The sequence below is a fragment of the Nyctereutes procyonoides genome, unplaced genomic scaffold, assembly GCF_905146905.1.
Source record: "Nyctereutes procyonoides isolate TBG_1078 unplaced genomic scaffold, NYPRO_anot_genome, whole genome shotgun sequence".
NCBI lineage: Eukaryota > Metazoa > Chordata > Mammalia > Carnivora > Canidae > Nyctereutes > Nyctereutes procyonoides.
This window is the reverse complement of record NW_026575120.1, coordinates 14,882,462-14,901,269: the sequence shown is the minus strand read 5'-3', so window position 1 is coordinate 14,901,269 and position 18,808 is coordinate 14,882,462. Positions and strand designations below refer to the sequence as shown.

The 18,808-nt window shown below is 46.5% G+C and overlaps 1 protein-coding gene across 2 annotated transcripts in view; it reads right to left on the bottom strand.

The window, feature by feature from the left end:
• Positions 1–18,808, bottom strand: part of PLEKHA2 (pleckstrin homology domain containing A2) — a 60,512-nt gene that overhangs the window by 31,460 nt on the left and 10,244 nt on the right. For both annotated transcript variants that reach the window (XM_055335239.1, XM_055335240.1), the window contains 2 exons: positions 16,244–16,407; positions 1,910–1,966 (listed from right to left, as the gene is read on the bottom strand). In XM_055335239.1, the coding sequence (XP_055191214.1) occupies positions 1,910–1,966; positions 16,244–16,384 (198 nt within the window). In that variant the 5' untranslated portion in view covers positions 16,385–16,407. The remainder of the gene's footprint in view (positions 1–1,909; positions 1,967–16,243; positions 16,408–18,808) is intronic.

The following is an 18,808-nucleotide window of genomic DNA, read 5'->3' as shown; positions in this document are numbered from 1 at the left end:
TGGAATCACACCCTAGGCCAAAGGCAGATGCTTAACCACTGAACCACCCAGGTGTCCCAAGTCAAGGACTTTCACCTCTGCTGGCCTTTCTGAAGGAACCCATCTTCCCAATACTAGCCCTCAAGAGTGAGCTACAGAAGAACACCCCTGCAAAGACCACACATAGCCATGAGCCAGGTCGATATCATGGTGAAACGCTTTACTCTAGGAGGGGCTCCCCAGGGCTTAACAAGAAATAAGCTGGAATGTTGAATCTGATGCCAGTACCACCACTAAGTGTGTTTCTGGGAAAACCCCTGCTTTCTGGCACTGGGTCAGGCAGGAGTTAAAGGCTGTCAGCTCCATGTAACCTGACCCTGGGGCAGCTGTGGGTTTTGCAAAACACCCACCCAGGCCTGCATCTCCTAGGAAGGGCTAAAAGGCAGGTCCATCCTTTCTAAATGAGGCAGCCTCCAAAGCTAAAACCCAAATTCTAAAAACCCTCATCTGAGCTGCATTTATAAATCATGATTCAGCAAGAGATTGTATTCACTAGTCCCGAGTCAAAAAAAAAAAAAGTCTCCCAAACCCTCTCAAACAGGAGGTTTGGAGTTTCACTAATAAAGAGGTTCTCTGCTCCCCCTCTCTGATTCTGTTCCTCCAAGCCTCGTAGAGAAAGACCTAACGAGCCCACAGCAAGACTGGACAGGAGAGGGGAAGGCCCATGCCTCTGGGCCGCCTGGCCCCACAGGCAGCCACATCTCTTACCACAAGGCAAGCACAAATTGCCCACAGCTGTGCTAGCAAAACTTCACTTTAAGCCCTGCCCCCTTCCCCCTAGGTCATTATCTCCGCTCAAACCCTGCCCTGCAGCTTCTTTCTCTGTACCCAGCTGGGTCTTTCAGCACTGCCTGCAGCCCTGCAGCCGCCTCAACCTCCAAACACCCCCTGGCCAGCTGCGATGGAAGGCTGGACACCAGGGTTCCCAAAGCTCATTTATGAAAAGGAGCCAGTGATCATTCAGATGAGGGCCCCCCCACATGCACCTTGTCTCAACCTAAGGGTGGGAGAACATGGACAAGGAAGCAGAGACTCCCCAAGAGGCCTGAAGCGAGGGATGCGTAGGGGGAACAGGACTTCCGGAACCTCAGTGCTGGCTGGGAGCCACCTGGCTCTTCTCACTGGACAAAGAGTTCCTCTTTCTGGCAAGGCTCTAAATCCCCAGCCTTTTTTATCTCTGCTGCATCACAGGTCAGCACTGGTGCCTGTTCCAGGGAGGGGTCCCTAAAAGAAGCTAAATTCAGCAGCTACGTGTGGGCATCATCGACCAGCTTGCAGCCCCCATCCCCCTGGGGGCTCAGCTCTGAAGATGGGCTGCCCTTGCTCCATCTGCACTAATTGGACCAGGGACGGCCTGCCGGCCCATTTGCCAGACTCTCCAGCGGGCATCTGGCTACTGAAAGGTTCTCTGACACACTGAGTGCCTTCCTGGGGCTCTCCCTAGCCTTCCCTCCACAGTAATCCTGTCCAGGTGTTGGATAATCCAGCACAACTTCAACTCTTTCTGAGCTGCTCCTATTGAACAATACCCCTTGGGAGAATATCTTACAGTCACTGGGGGGTTTTGCCATTGGCTGCTTGGTGTACCCCCAGCACCTCTGCCTCCTTGGCAGGAGCTAGGAGCATTGCTGCGTCCATGATGTATTCCAGGAGTAGGAGACTTCAGGCTTACCCTCCAAGAACCTGCTAACCACACTCGGTACATCCCTGGTCAGCAGCAAAGCTTCCAAAGGCAAACATAAGGACAGGGGAGCACTTCACTGTCCATTCAACACACCCAAATACTAGTGCCCAAAGAATTAGACATTCTTTGCTTAGATACTAAACATACTTAGAGACCATGAATCCCCAGACTCCAGGTGAACATTACCTTGGAGATGTAGGTCAGCTGCAAAGATCCAACGGCTCCTGCTCCAACAGCCAGGTTCTGAAAGACAGGTTTTTCATTTTAAGAAGGATGATGCTATAGGAGGCAATGGAAACAGCACTAGGAGTAAGAAGACCAAGTCTAGTCCTGGCTTTGCAACTCAAGCAAGCCACTTACATTCCTTAGCTCATCTTCCTCTGTAAAACAGTGATAATTCTTGCCATGGCTGTACTTACACTAACCTTACCCTTGGCCTTACTTACTATAGCAGGATGTGTTCTAGGACAGTGGTTCGAAGTGTGAGCTCTACCATTTGGCAGTGAATAAGCTCCTTAACCACTAAGCCCCACTCTTCCTTTCTGTAAAAATAGGGAGAATAGCAGTTCCTACCTCACAAGGCAGTCATAAGGATGAGTTAATACGTTTAAGGGCACCTTGGAATTGTCCCTGGTACATAGATGACTCTCAACAAGTATCAGCTATTCTAGTCTTTCCTTCCTGACTGCTCTGGTCTCTTTGTTGGCTTGGTCCTGCTTTATGCCACTTCAAATTCTTTTTGTAATAAACAGGGTACAGATCCACACAATACAAAATTTTTAAAAGTTGTTTAGTTTATTTCTCAGGATTATTATGAGTGCCAACTGGAATGATGCCTGTACACTGTAAAACACAAAGCATATGTTCTATTAAAAAAGCAAGAAACTCACAAGCACCTTGTCAGGCAATGTTCTGCCTTGGCACAATGTCCTTGGCTTTCTCATTTCTCCACTGTCAGAAATGAAGCAATGAAGACCCAAGGATGACAGCATACCAAAGAAATGACCAATATTAGAAACTTCAGCTGTGGAGTTTCTTATTTATAACCTGGAAAATCCACTCCCCCATGGACCTTGAGAACCGGTCCATGGGTCCTGGTGATCTTTAAACTGTTGTATAAGCTTCAGAAAATAACCTTGAAGCCCCCATTACCTGGAGTTATTTCAAAGCAATAAACAGAGATGAATCTTGGATAAGGAGAATTTAGTAAATTTCCTAAATGGTTAGCAGTGAAATAACCTGTCATTCCAGGAGACTGCCCTTACGAAGTATCTTGGATGGTAGTGAAGAACCCTTCTTGGCCCAAGCTATCTGAATTAACACGCATCACGTGAAGCAAATGCAAGGTGTGAAGTTTTCTATACATGAGAAAATGGGTGGGGATAATGCCACAATAAAAGGATTCTCAGGGCCCTTAAATTTTAACGTAAGAAATTCAGAAAGGATATAGTCCCCTATAGCCCCCCCTTTTTTTTAATCAAATTAGGCCATAAATCTAAATGCTGACTTTGAGAAGCCACATTAGCATTTCAAATATGGATGATCTGATTTACAATTTTTTTTTCAAATACACAGTGATTGCATTTTATTTACTTTTAAGGAAACCTCTATTGAGTAAAGAGAGATAGGCTCTGTGCCCTTCAATCAGAGTCCTAAAAGGAGCCACAGGCTACTCCAAAAGGCCAGTGTGCACCTGACACTGCCCCAAGGAGAATGTGGACCACTTTGGGCAGACAGCTCCACACAGAGTAAAGCTGCCTCCTGGGACACACAGAGCCACCGACCTCTGCCAAACACTGAGCACCTGGCCCACTCCCAGCCTCCATTTGGCCCTGGAGGAAAGTGGGGGGATTTGTGAGGGGATTTGTCCAAGGTCACATAATTGGTGGCAGAGCCTGAACTAAAGCTCAGGTCTCCTGACTTCAACCCAATGCTCTAGAAGCAGCACGATAAAATTTTAAAAGCTTGAGCTGTTGGAATACTAGCTGTGACATTATCACTCTATAACTGCAGGCAGGTTTCTTTACCTATAAAAGAGGGACAGTAAACCCTATTTCATAGGCTTGTTATGAGAATTCCATGAAAATCCATAAGGAGAGCCTAGCCCATGGCGGCTCCTCTCCCTGGCCCACAACGCTAATTACAAGATGCAGATGCCAAGTCTCAGGGCTGGTCTTGCACAACTCACTCTCATCACCCCAAACCACAGCCCAAAAGCCTCCAGAGCCCTATCTGGAAGTATGAGTGATGAAGTGGGACTTGGGGAGCCATTCAGACACTAACCCACATGTAATGACAGATATGAGCCGATCGGATTTCAACTACTTCATCCCCTCCGCCCTCCAGAGGTGCTCCACCCTCAGTCCCCTGACCCCCTTCAGCTCTCCCACTGCAGAAAGACACCGAAGCAGTTCTCCTGGCCCAGTTATCTGGGGGCGGGGGCATCTTCACCTCCCTCCCCCACAGCCCACCCCACAGTCTGCTCCTAGGCTTACATGTACGTCCTCTCTACCATGAGAAGCCAAGAAAATATGATGAAGTATCTGTAAATGCAGTTTCCCCCATCTTCCTCCCCACCCAGGGGGAGATGAATGACAGGAGAAAACAGCTCCAGGACCACTGAACCTTGATCTCAGTAATGGTTCAGTGTCCACTCCAATTACTGGACCTAGGAGATTAATGGTGACAGCTCGCTGCCAGGATGGCAGCCCCAGGCAGAAACTTCCTGGTCAAGGAAGAATGTGCCAACATGACTGAGCTAAGGACCTCGGCAGCCAGTTGTCAGGCCAGGAGTGCCAAGAAACAGCACGTGGGGAGGGGCAAGGTGTCAAAGCTTGTGCAAGCTGCCTTTCCAGGATGTGGCACCATCTCTTCCAAGGAAAGGACAAGAGGATCTATCTTCACAAAGCCTTCTCCAGGCTGCAGTCTGACCCTGACCCCTCCCATCTCGGAATTCATGAACACCAATTCTCCAACTGTTGTGCACATCAGAATCTCCCGGGGAGCTTGCTCAAAAAGACCCAGCTTAGGCCTCACCCAAAACATATTGAATCAGAGTCAAATGGAACATGCACATTTTTTTAAATGTTCCCAAGTGATCCTTACACAGGTCCAAGTTTGAGAACAACGGATCTACATGACAAAAATCTAGCCCTTGATTCTGATTGGGGTGTATTTTTGAGTTTAAGCCTCTTCTTACTAGATTTTAAACACACTGAAGACATGAGTAGAATCTTATTCCTCTACAGAGCAGACTCCTCAATTTTTATTTATTTATTATTACTTTTAAAAGACTTATTTACTTATTTTGAGAGGGGCTTGTGGGTGGCTCAGGCAGTTAAGCATTTGCCTTCAGCTCAGGTCATGATCCCAGGGTCCTGGGATAGAGAGCCCCATATTGGGCTCCCTGCTCAATGGGGAGCCTGCTTCTCCCTCTCCCTTTGCTGCTCTCCTTGCCTGTGTGCGCTCTCTGTCAAATAAATAAAATATTTTAAAAAATATTTTGAGAGAGAAAGAGTGCAGAAGCAGGGTGGAAGAGCAGAGGGGGAAGGAGAGAGAATCCTCAAGCAGACTCCTCGCTGAGGGCAGAGCCCAACTTGGTGCTCCCTCCCAGAACCACAAGTTCATGACCAGAGCAGAAATCAAGAGTCAGACGCTTAACTGCTTAACCAACTAAGCTACCTAGGCACCCCTGAACTCCTCAGTTTTTAAATGAAAACACTATTTGCATGGTGGTTAAGTTCCCAAACCAGTCCATTAAAGCCTGCTACATACAGAGTACCGAAGACCTCCCATCCACCACTGGTGAATGACATTTCTTTGGAAAGACTTGCCCATGTTTTGAACGGGGCTGTCACTTGAGTTTGCAGTTTCCATGACCTCAGGCAGGGTTTCTTAGGGACGGGAATTGGGTGGACGGGGCATAAAAGGACTGAGTCCCAACTGCAAGAGGGTCAAGGGTTTGGGGAGAGAGACAGGAAATATCTGAAATGAGAGCATCTGAGCAGATGGGGAGGGAAGACAGGCTGGTGGGATGACCACTCACGGGAACCACCTGCAGATATTCTTGAACAAACTAATACACACACCTCATTCCCAGGGCTTTAACTGATCTGGGGGAGGGCCCAGGCACCTGTATGTTTTCCAAGCTCCGTGGTGATTCCCTGGTGTGGCCCGTTCTGAGGACCACTGCTGCACACGCTGGCTGGTCCTGCTGACTATGCACCAGAGATGCAGCAGCTGCTGAGAAAGCCATGCTCAGCGGCAACCCACAGGCTGAGCCCTGCTGCTGTTACTGCACCAGCAGTAAACAGGGAGGAGGAGAGGGCAGGGCCATGGCAGGGAGAGGGAAAGGGGATTCCAGGGCCACGTGTGGCTGGCAGCAATTTTACGTGAGGATGTCTGTAAGCCGGGAGCATTCTGAATTTTCTGGAACAATGCAGGGCACCGGGCAGGTTCTCATTAAATGACTGACAGTTTTTATGAAGACACTGCCAACGTCTTGCTTTTTGCTCAAGTATTCTCCTGCCACCAAGGACCTCAAAGGAGTTCCCACTCCCTGTGAGTGGAAAGCGTAGGGTTTATTCTCTTCCATCGCCAAGGAAGGAGCTGAGATGCCCACACAGAGATGTGACAAACCTCCCATAGTAAGCCTTCTTTCCAGAAGTAACATTATCTCCTGTTGAAATAGAAAATTTTACCCACGTGTCTCCTACTCCCTTTCTCATCTTCTACTGAGAGTAACAAGGAGCAGAGAAATGACCAACTACAGAGTCATAAATTCACAGAACACCACCACAAACAGGTTCTGGTGATCCCTCATCGTTGGCCACGAGTCCTCTAAGGCTCACGGTGGGAAAATGACTTCCTCAAGGAGCTGAATCAGTCTGGTCCTTTGGCAAGGCACAGCTTGAGGAAGGAAAAAAGAAACTGATGTATATTTAAGTCTATTTTGGCCCAGGCCTGCTGCTAGGTCCTCCTGTGCATTGTCACTTAATCCTAACAATCCCATTTTACAGATGAAGAAACCATGGACAGAGCAGGTAAAGCAACTTGCCCAAGGTCATAAACACACTGAGCAGTCAGGCTAGTATTCAAACCCAACTCTTCCTGACTCTCCAATCTCATGAGCCTCCTCTTTACACCATGCCACCCCCCATGAGACAATCCTTCAAATGTACAAGGACCTGCTTATTATCTAAGAGTTGATTATCAGTGAAAGGTAAATAAAAAAGCAGGACCAGCAGGGTTACACCAAAAGAGGCCCTATACAATTGCACAAGCTAGGCAGGGCAGGAACTGGTCAAACTGGCTCTTGGGTGCCAAACTCCCAAAGACCAGGAATTCAGAATGGAATTCTGAATCTTATATCTGAATTCTTATGTCCCTCCATGGTACCGAGCAGAACACATCAGGCAGTCAAGACCAGCTTGCTGGTTAACGAGTGAAAGGAGGAGGAAGGGACTGCATATGGAAATCCCACAGCTAGGCCATGAGCCAACATGGCTGCCCATGGGCCAAAACCACAACTCAAACCACCAGAAGCCAAGGCTAGACACAGACTCTCAGAAAAGAAAGATTTTCCCAAGAAGAGCTGGGTGATGGGAATGGAGGGGAGAGCATAATTCCTTCTGCCCCACATTCCACAGCCCTCATCCCAGAATGGGGGAAAAACTAAAAAGAACATAACCAAGCTATTCCCAGGCATGAGGTGACCCTGACAGTGGCCTGACCTGCTGCTGTGGTATGAAACACATCTCCTCCCCTCCATTCTATAGCTATACTTCCTGATACTAATGTGAAATGCCCATGGCTACTCTCCTCATTCTCTAGTTCAAAATATGCGTTTAACCTTTGCCTTCCAGAGAAGTCAACTCTATCATGAACTGCTATGTTGGTGCAATGCTTGTGTTCTACTAACTGGATGCCTCCTTTCTGTTGACTGTTGACATGCATCAGCACTGTCTTCAGCCAGGATGGACTTCATGATGGGTAAGCCTCTTGGCCACCACATTCCCAGTACCTTTATTTCCTTCCCCCAGTCCTGGTGATAGTAACCTAAAGACACCGTCCAAGACCCAGGCTCTAGATAATCCCCAGGACATGTTCAGGTTCCAGGACTCCAACTACTGGCCACTGTAATGGCGTTAAAACCTTAAACTCAATAAGCTCAGTCCTTCACCCCTGTGCTCAAGGCAGCCTCCTCCACACCGTGCCTCAAACTCAGGAGTCATTTCCCCTCCATCCTGGAATTGGCTCTGTTCCCCAATGCCCTGCATTCTCTCCCAGTCAGCCTGGCACGAACTCTCCGACTGCTCTCCTTCACCCTCCCATCAGTCACCAAGCCAGACATCTTCTTCCTTCGTGTGGCCTCTAGATCTGCCCCTTCCTCTCCACTCCCTGTGCACCACTGCTGCTGACATTCCAGGAAGCCCTAGGATAAATGCCTCGCCGTTAGCGAATGACATCTCAGTGATACTTTAGAGTTATGCAAGCATTTTCACATACATTACTCTATTTAATCTTCACAATAACTATGTCAGAGATAGAGATAATTAATATCATTACCCCTATTTTACAGATGAAGACACGAGGCTAAAAAAAAAAATGGGTGTTTCCTTAATTAGGGTACACATTGCGCGTTGTCCTGCACTCAGCAGATACAAACACAGAATGGGCTCAGGAGCAAAATCTAGTATGCAGCCCCCTTCCAAATATACAGTTGTCCTGCTTTGCCTTAGAGAAATTATTTGAATAATAAAATGGCATTCTTGGGGCACCTGGGTGGCTGAGTGGTTGAGTGTCTGCCTTTGGTTCAGGTCGTGATCCCGGGGTCCTGGGATCAAGTCCCACACTGGGCTCCCTGCTTCTCTCTCTGCCTGTGTCTCTGCCTCTTATGTCTCTCCAGAACAAATAAAGTATTTTTTAAAAAAGGCTTTTGTTTGTATATAAATAGTTACATTAACACATAAAAATAGATATATATAAGAGATATATCAAATATATCTGAAGGGTGAAACCTCAAAGCAAAGCATTAACAATATGACCAAAGGCAAACGTTAAGAAAACTTAGAACAGTTTTACCGCCATTCCACCTTGGTAAAACCTCAGTTAAAATTCACAGCTTCCCTCTTCTTTAGTTGGTTGGACTTTAATATCAAGGAGCACTAACTATAAACACGATTGTCCCAAAGTGCCTCTCAGTTTTCACTTCCTTTTAATTTAGACAAAGTACCATCTTGTGATAAAGAAGATGAGGATTGTTTTTTAAGACATACAAGATTACTATAGTATTTTATATTAATTCTCAACAAATCCATACATAATTTCAATTCTAAAAACATTAACTGGATAATAATTTTCCCTTCGCATTATGGTGTATGTACAGATCTGTCGCTTGAAATCTTCCTTTAGAATTTTTTTCCCCCAAAGGAATTCTGCATCCTGCCATTAACACAGATAATATGGACAAAGGTGTGCCAGAAATTCTACTTAGCCCTTGCGATCATCTGACTACATGGAATGTTACTATGCCAATAACACAAAATGCATGACTGATAAACACTTTGCTCAAACAACTGCTGAAGATCTGAAAATTATCAATATACTTTTATATGCAGAGACCATCTCTCGATAGATACACAAGAATGTGGTGATGTGGGTTGCCTCTAGTTAGGGGAGTATGTGGCTGGCAGACGGGACTGGAAGGGAGGAACTTGTCACTAGATCAGCTGTCCCACATTTTTAATTTTGTACCATATGCATGTATTGGCTATTTTTTAAAAACTTATCTTACCAGTTCTTGGCATTTTGACAGAGAGAAGCATACGATGTAGAAAAAAAAAAATTTTAAGATTTTATTTATTCATGGAGCGAGAAAGAAAGGCAGAGACATAGGCAGGAGAAGCAGTCTCCCTGCAAAGAGCCTGATGCTGGACTTGATCCCAGGACCCCAGGATCACGACCTGAACTCAAGGCAGATGCTCAACCACTGAGCCACCCAGGTGCCACAAATCTTTTAAATCTTAATGGATTTCAGCCAAATTTTGCTCAAGGAGGCTTCAAACAAACAAAAAAAAAAATGTTTAAATACCAATTTTCACCTAGCCTTTAACACAAAAATTTGTCTGTTTATATGTTCTATATATTGCTATCATGTTTCTATATTCTTTGTACTAAAATATCCAAATAGCCAAAATTTTAAAAATAAATAAATAATAAAAAACCAAATAGCCAAAATAGCCAAATATCTACCTTTTTGTCAACACAGCTAATGCTCCTTGCCCCTTTCAACAACAACAACAAAAAAAAAAAAAACTGCTTTCAGGTTTAAAAAAAAAAAAAAAGGCAAAGGACTCTCACTGTGGCCTCAGAGTTAAAAGGAGAGATATGATCTTTCTGAATGTTATGATCCATAATTCACACCATGGCCTTTGGAAAGTAAAAGCACCTCAGTATTTTTTTGGCAATAGAGAGAAAATACACTTTACAGAGTAAATTTGACAAAAACAACCATCTAGTACAACAGCACTTTCATGCTTCTGTTTATCCTTTGTTCAGGGCTATATAATTTAGTCTTGCAATTACTTAGCCAAGTGGGCATCACAAGGGTGGAAGATAAGCATTGCTGTGCAACTAAAACATAGTCACTATAGGTCACTATAATAAAGTAAAGCAGCCTAATTAACGTATTTTAGCTCCACTCTCATGATAGGGACCAACATTAAATTAAAATACAGGTGCTGGTGCTATAATATCATAGTAATGTTTTCAGGGAAATCTAGCCAATGTTTGTTTCAATTCAAGAACTATTTGCATGCTTGATACTGTCAGCATATTGATTTTTAGATGCATTAGCCAAATCAGTGGCCATAAGCAATAATATTGAAAGTTTCCATTTATAGGGGTCCTTTTTAGCTAATGGGTTTCATCCCATATTGGTTTGGTGTCACCACTACCTGTATCAAAAACCTGAATTTGGGGGCACAGGGGTGGTTCAGTGGTTGAGCGTCTGCCTTTGGCTCAGGCATGATCCCAGGGTCCTGGAATCCAGTCCTGCATTGGGCTCCCTGCAGGGAGTCTGCTTCTCCCTCTGCCTATGTCTTTGCCTCTCTCTCTGTGTCTCTCATGAATAAATAAATAAAATCTTTAAAAAAATCTGGATTTCTTTGAGTTGATACTTTGTTGCATCAACTCTAAATTCTGTCAGACATTCAGGGCTGTACCTGGTTCATGCATGCTGAGCTCTGATGCACACCTGCTGTATGTCCTATGACCAGATATGGTTGCTGTGTCCACCATGTGTGGCACCCACAGCTCTGCTTCAGAGCACAGCCTTCAGGCTACTGGAGCTATTTTGCCATTTATGGAGCTGAAACCAGTGACTGTCCAGTGGAGCAAGTGAAAGCCAATTTCCCTTGGACAACTCTGAGGCCTAACTTACTGTGAGCCCCACTACAGCATCAGGCTGAGGCCTACCCTTTACCAACTTCTGCTTGAGTTCAGATCCTTGTCTGGCTTCCTCTGCTTTCCTGTCCTGCATCCCAGCTCTTTTGAAAAGTTTCCAGAGAACATTTCCTTAAGAACTTGCCACAGGGGCACCTGGATGGTTCATCAGTTAAGCATCAGACTTCAGGCTCAGGTCATGATCTCAGGATCCTGGGATTGAGCCCCAATGTTGGGCTCCCCACTCAACAGAGAGTCTGCTGCTCTCCCTCTCCCTCTGCTGTTCCCCTTACTTATGCGTGTGCTCTCTCTCTCTCTCTCTCTCTCCCCGCCCCCTCAAATAAAGAAGCAAAATCTTGAAAAAGAAAAAGAAAGAAATTAGCACAAATCCTTATCTCAGTGCCTGATTCCCAGTCTTGGGATCTTCTTTTAGAGAACCTGAACTTAAACCTCATCTAACAAGGCAGCTCACCTCCCTCCTTGGTGCTGCCTCTGCTCCCACATGACTGCTGCTCCCTTCACATAGAAATACACTCCTCTTCCCCTTCAGCTCTGCTTGGGACAGGTTGCATAACAATCAAATGAGATATTGTAAGAAAAACAAATCCAAACCTATAAAATGCCCTATAAATGGAAATCACTTGGTGATTACTTGGTGGTAATGATTTATCTCACTCATCCTTTCATATCTAGCACCACCCCCTCCATGAAGGGTGACCCTCACTCTCCCTGCCACATTTTTTTAAATCATCCATCTTCTCACCTACAGCATACACTCCATGAAGGCAAAGATGTGATCTATTCACTGTTGGAACCTCAGCATCTATACTGGTGTATGACACACAAGATGTATTTAGTAAATACAAGTTAAGCAATGTTGCTACACTCCAGGAGTTTATTGTTAGCCCATCAGAAGTCAGGGGCCAAAAGCCATGTTAAAGATCATCTAGAGTGCCTCTAGCCCAGAGAAAACAAATAACTTACCTAATGTACAAAATAATTTCATGGCAGAGCCAGAATCTGATTCTTGATCTCTTATTTCCCAGACCTGAGAACTTATAAGACTCTACCTTGAAGTCCCACATTTCCCTAGATGGGCAGCCCAGAGGAAAACTACAACCCCTCTCCTTTAACCAAACTATTGGCATCTGGGCCATTCAACTCAACAATAACTTATCTTGCTATAAAGATGCACCAAGATTTTTAGCAGCACAGTTGTGTGTGCTGTGTTCATCTCTCCAACTAAACCTTAAGCTTCCCGGTGGCAAAGACATCGCTGAATTCACCTCCCACGTGGTCCCCAGGACTCTCAACTGGGATGAGCACAAACATCACCAGTGGGAGGAGGCAGGCACAGATGAAGAGCGCAGACACTGGAGTCACACAGGCCTGGCACCAACTGCAGCTCTATACTTACCACCTGTGTGACCTCAAATGAAGGTGCCCAACTTCCTGTGCCTTGCAGAGTACTTCCAGCAGGATAATGGTCCCTGAGTCCCAGGATTATTGAAAAGACTTACTGAGATAAAATACTCAAAGCATTCTGCACTCAGGAACCATAACCAGCAGTTAATAATAACAGTAGTAGCAGTGGCAGTGGTGGTAAAGACAGGCTTCATAAACACCAGTTACCCAAGTAGCTTCAATAGGCAAAGATCAGAGACGTGGGTTGAGAGAATCCAATCCTGCTTATGAGTGACTATTAACTAAAATGCCATAGCAGGCGTCTCCCTTTCCCTATAAAAGTAAGATGGTCAGTGACTAAATGTACATCCATGTCTTGTTCCTCAGGGAGAGACCAAAACCCCCCAGTTTGGGGGCAGCTGGGTGGCTCAGTGGTTGAGTGTCTGCCTTTGGCTCAAGGCGTGTTCCTGGGGTCCTGGGATCGAGTCCTGCATCAGGCTCCACTTAGGGAGCCCGCTTCTCCCTCTGCCTATGCTTCTGCCAATCTCTCTCTCTCTCTCTCTCTAACTCTCTCTGTCATGAATAAATAAATACAGTCTTTTTTTAAAAAAAAAAAAGCAGTTTGCTCTTGGGGATCATCACCAATCCATCTTCTCCTCACTCCTGGATTTGCCCACCTCTGCAGAGCTTCCACTCAATTGAGGCCCAAGAGAGCAGTGTCGGGCACTCTGCATTCATAAAGGCCTCCCTTCTGATGGACTCTCCAACTGGTCCTCTTTTAGTGTGTTCAGTCATTCAGTGAGCACACACTTACTAAATCCTAGGCACTACAGATCAAAACCTAAGCCAGATGAGCACCCTACCCTCTGAGTGTCCTCTGGCCCCTCTTTCTTAATCAGAGACCACCTTCAAAAACTTTCCTGCCTCCTAAGCAACATTAACATGATGGTCTCACTATCAGCAATAAAGGCAGGGGATCTGGAGTCAGATTGCCAGCTTTGGAATTCTGGCTCTGCCACCTTCTTATTATGTAACTGTGGGCAAATTCTTCCCCTCTCTGCCTCACCCACCTCACCTTTAGAATGAGGACAACAATACCTACCAATTAGACTTGTCAGAATGAAATGAAAACCCAACGAAGTCTTTAGAATAGTGCTTGCCACACAGTAATAAATGTTCACTAGTACTATTTTACAACTTATAAAAATATCCACTCTCAAATCTAGAGTGGCTATCTGGCCATTAACAACCAAGAGCTAAGCCAGCAATGGGAGTAAAATGTTCTGAACCATTGCTATGTCGCATCAGGACTCTGCTTTTTTAGGCATATGCCAAGCCAGCTGAAATCTCTGCTTCCAGGGAAAATGTAAAGACTCTCCACCAGTGGCCAAAAGTTCTATCTGGTAACTCAAACTCAAAGAAGGCTCTAGTTCAAAGAGCATCCCGAAGCTGAGTCAGCAGGGAAGAGCAGGGAGCTGCCCTAGGCAGAGTGGGGACCTGCTGAAGAGGCTGACTCTAGAGATCCCAGTAAGGATGCCCACAGGGGAGCATTCAAGGTCAGTGCAGGTTCTGGAACCAAAGAACAGTCAAATCAGTGGGCAGGACACAAGGGAAATCCCAACATCTAGCAATATTTGAAATCTGAGATGGTGACAACGTGGACTGGGTGATCTGTCACTGACAGCAAGACTCTTGGCCTGTGGTCCAGGATGTGAAGAAGGGTCCAGCTATCAGAGGAGGTAGCTGGCAACAGTTAGTCAGGATTCCCTAAGCAAGTGAATTTGGATTAAGAATAGTCCTAGCAGGAAGCATGGCGGTATGCAGGTAAGTCAAGACAAAAATACTTTCAAATTACCCTAGTTAATATGACAGGTAAGTGGGAGAAGGTACACAAAGGGAGAAGGGAAAGGAAATGATAAGACCCAGAGACCATAAGTCACTCGGGGCTCACCCCTGGCATGGCAAGTCTACTAGCAAGAAAGATTTGATCTCAAGCTCCTCCAACAGTGCTACTTCCTTTCACACTAGATTTGTTGACCCAGCTAAGGGTACCTATACAGAGAGCAAAGGCAGAGAAAATTATAGAAGAAGAAGAAGGCAAATCCAAGACCAAAACATTTTAAGAGGCAACCATTCCAGGCTAAGTCAAGGATGTCAGTGTCCATATGTAGGTTTCATGCTGGGGGCCTAGCACTTCAGATGAAACTAATCAACAGAAGGATTACCAGGGATGTGGGGTGACACATGGGGCATAGTCCTATTGAGGGTTAAGTCTTTCCTGGAGAAGGTGACTAGTGGTAGCTGACCTGAGCTATATCTGCATTTTTTTCTCAGTCATCAGATGTCAAATGCTAAAGATCTCTAGAGGGTTAGTCCCTGGATAATGACCTAGAGACTCACAGGAATCTTTTTCCACTGCACATCCACCCACTAACACTCAGACTTTCCTCTTCCAGAGCTGGATCTCAGCCCCACACCCCTCCCTGCCACAACATGGCTATGACCCATGAACTGGACTTTCAGAGGCCAAGCTGGTCTTTGGGGCCTCGGTTCACCAAACTGCCCCAGGGCAGGGGGAAGGAAAGAGCCAACAGCACTCACAGCATCAGAAAAAAAAAGAAAAAAAGATTTGAGACTTTTTCCCATACCAATGACAACTCCAGAGGTTCCCAGGCCCAGCAATAGGAAGTAGGAGGCCCCGTCTTTGTGGCAGGTGACTGCCACAAAATCCTAGGCAAGTTCAACATGGATGGAACTGGAGGGTATTATGCTGAGTGAAGTAAGTCAATCGGAGAAGAACAAACATATGGTCTCATTCATTTGAGGAATATAAAAAATAGTAAAAGAGAATAAAGGGGAAAGGAGAGAAAATGAGTGGGAAATATCAGAGAGGGTGATGGATCATGAGAGACTCCTAACTCTGGGAAACGAACAAGGGGTAGTGGAAAGGGAGTTGGGCGGGGGGACGGGGTGACTGGGTGACGGCACTGAGGGAGGCTCTTGAGACGGGATGAGCACTGGGTGTTATGCTGTATGTTGGCAAACTGAACTCCAATAAAAAAAATTTTTTTAAAGCTAGGCAAGTCACCTAACTCTTGCCGTGTCTTTGACGAAGTCAATTCCAATGTCTAACTAAGACTCAGGTTCTCATCTGTAGCATGAAGAAGCAAAACTAGGTGACCAACAAAAAGTCACCTCCAACCCAGGATCCCAGGATCTCTCATGCAGGCGACCAAAGAAGTCCAACATCTGTCCAGTTTAGGCAACCAGGCCACATTCTCTGCGAGGGAAGGGCCCCAGACTGGAAGAACAGGAGTAGCCACAAGGCCATGGCCATAACAAGGTTAGGCAAGGAAAGCAAGCCATGCCTTGGAGACCAGAACCAGCCTGGCCAGCCTCCACTGGACTTCTGCAGGTATGCAATTCCTGAGTGTAAGAAAAGATACCAGATCCCCAGAGTCAGGAGAGGTGAGCTTCCTTCTCCTCAAGCTAGTATCTGGGACGGTCCCTCTGTGTATGTATGTGTTTGTTGTGGGGTTTTGCCCTCCTCGATGACTACCAGTTTGATGCTGCCCACAAGAGATGAAGCCGTTGAGGCTAATCCCAGCTGCATTCCTCCCAGGCAATGATGGGCAACGAGCCATCCAGCCACCTTCCCAAGCAGCCTCTCACCTGGGGGTTGTCCATGTACCAGAGAAGGCAGTTGGCCTGGGTGTCCAGAATAAAGTACCTCCGAAGAAACTTGCCGCTGTTCTCATTCTCCTCGATATCCAGAAACCCACAGATTCGGTTCTGTCGATCCACATAAGGCATTCCTAGGCTCTGCTCACATCACCCTGTGTGGCAGGAGGAAGGAAGCACTGATGAGGAGGGTGAAGCACACTCTGCCTCGAGACTGTAGGAACTTCCCTTCTGGCTCGACTCACCTCTGTGAGAAGCTAGGCTATCTCTCTTACCAGCCCTCCCTCCCCAGAGCACCAAATGGTCTACCCAACCAGCCCCAGGGAAACCTCTATCAATTCTGTTCTATCAATTCTGTTCCATACACAGCCATCAAAATGCATTAGCAGGTACTCAACTAAGTCCTGAGGTGCAGAGCCTCAGGCAGCTTTACTTACAAAGAGGAAATAACCCTAGATCAAGGGCCTGGGTTCTTTTTTTGTTGTTGTTTAAAGAGTGTATTTATTTTTTTCATGAGACACAGAGAGGCAGAGACACAGGCAGAGAGGGAAAAGCAGGCTCCATGTGGGGAGCCCAAGCAGGACTCGATCCCCAGACCCCAGGCACACCCCGAGCCAAAGGCAGATGCTCAACCACTGAGCCCCCAGGCCTCCCAGGGGCCTGGGCTCTAACTCCAGTTTTAGCCTCTTACAAAGTATGTGACTGCAAACTACTTAATCTTTCTGTACCTCAGTTTCTGCACCTGTAAAATGGGGATCACAGTAGTGATCATACCTCCTAAGACTGGTGAGAATTAAGTGCCTTTCACACATTAAACATGTCATAAACACCAGGTATTATTATTGCCCTTCACAAAAGCCTTGTAAAGTAGGCTATAACCCAATTTTATACAAAAAGAAACAGAAAAGATTTAAGCTCCAACCCAAATACTTGCATAAAACTCTGCCAGGAATTCAGTCATAAGGAGCAAACCCTCCAGCTCCATGAAGGTACTAAGGAGCCAAAGCAAGGGGCTCTCGGGACTTGACAACAGGACTACATCCCTCAGCCCTAGCTTCACTGACTTCACTTTGCTGTGACCCAAAGGCCCCATGTGACAAAAGATAAGGGATTAGAAGAAGGCTACAACCAGTGAACACTTTCATGGACTCCAGCAGGGTCTCTGATGACAAGAGACAAGTTTCACCTTCAAGCCAGCCTCCTCTCGTGATTTCCCTCTGACTCTGAAGAGCCAAGCAAAGGGCAGGAGCTCTATTCTCCTCCCCAAGGCAGATGAGCACCTTCCACTAAGCAGTTGCACCCAACCTGGATGTACAACACAGTGCACAGGTGGTAACAAGGTCTCCCAAGAGTCGGAAAACACAGGACGTTCTGACTCTCAAGGACTGACACCACCCACTGCTGGCACCAGTTGGGCTTCAACAAGCAAAACCCACTATCACCCAAGTCCACCAAGGCCCTAAGCAAAGCAGTGAGCTGGCTGGGCTGAGGCCATGCATGCTCCACAATGCTAGGTCAGCAGGTAAGCTACGAAGATGCCACACCCATAGTCACCCAGGCCCATGGCAGGCCAGCCCCACATTCCCATAAGATTAGGCTCATTCGAAGGGTGGCGACTGGTGACACCGTCTGGTCTCTCCCACCCCCACAGAGGGCCTCACAGTGTGGAGAGGCTGCTGCGTGTGCACATTAGCGTGTGCACAATCACATGCACACACACATAATGATACCAGTGAGGAATGAATCCTTGATTGCAGATTAACATCAGGCCAGATTCCCAATGCGGACAGATGACAGTGAGAAGGGACGTGAGTCAAGGGACCCACCACCACTTGTTGAGTAATGATGGGGGACAGAAGAATACAGATGGCAGAGAAACAGGACAAAGGTGAAACAACACAGCTTAAACTAAGAACAGGAAAAATAAAAGAGAAGGTGAGAAAAGGATAAAAAATGGGAAGAGGAGGTTTAAAAAGCTAGTAGAGGAGAAGGAAGTAGCAGCACAGGGAAGTGAAGGACAAGTGCACAGGGCAGCGTCACAGTGGTCTCAGGGACCTGCTGCCAGACCCCTGCCTTCCTGAGCTAACCTTCCATCCCAGCTGCGGTCTCACAGCCAGGTAAGTGTGAGATCCAGAAAGGGGAAGGATGCGCTCAAGCCAGGAGTCAGGAACAAGCACTATGGGAGGCATCTCAAGTCTTCTAGCAGACACTAGGCCAACGACAGGAAGGCAGGAGGCCTGGCGTTGGCAGAGAAAGAGCATACCCCTAAGAAAGGATACAGTGTCCCCCTAGAGAATCAGGGGAAAACAGGAGTCCCAGGCAGAGAAGCTGGGATGTCCATGCACAGTCCCCTGCACAGCTGCCCAGGCAGGATGAGGGAACTCACCCATTCCCTAGGAAAACGAGGCAAATTCCCTCAATGCCAATCTGGCTACAGAGGGAGAATTCCCAGAAGTTTCAGGACTGCTGCCACTCCTGGGACATCTCTGAGAGATAACATATCAACTGCAGTGGGACAATCATGCCAACTGTCTCTCTAGACCCAGCTGGTAAGCA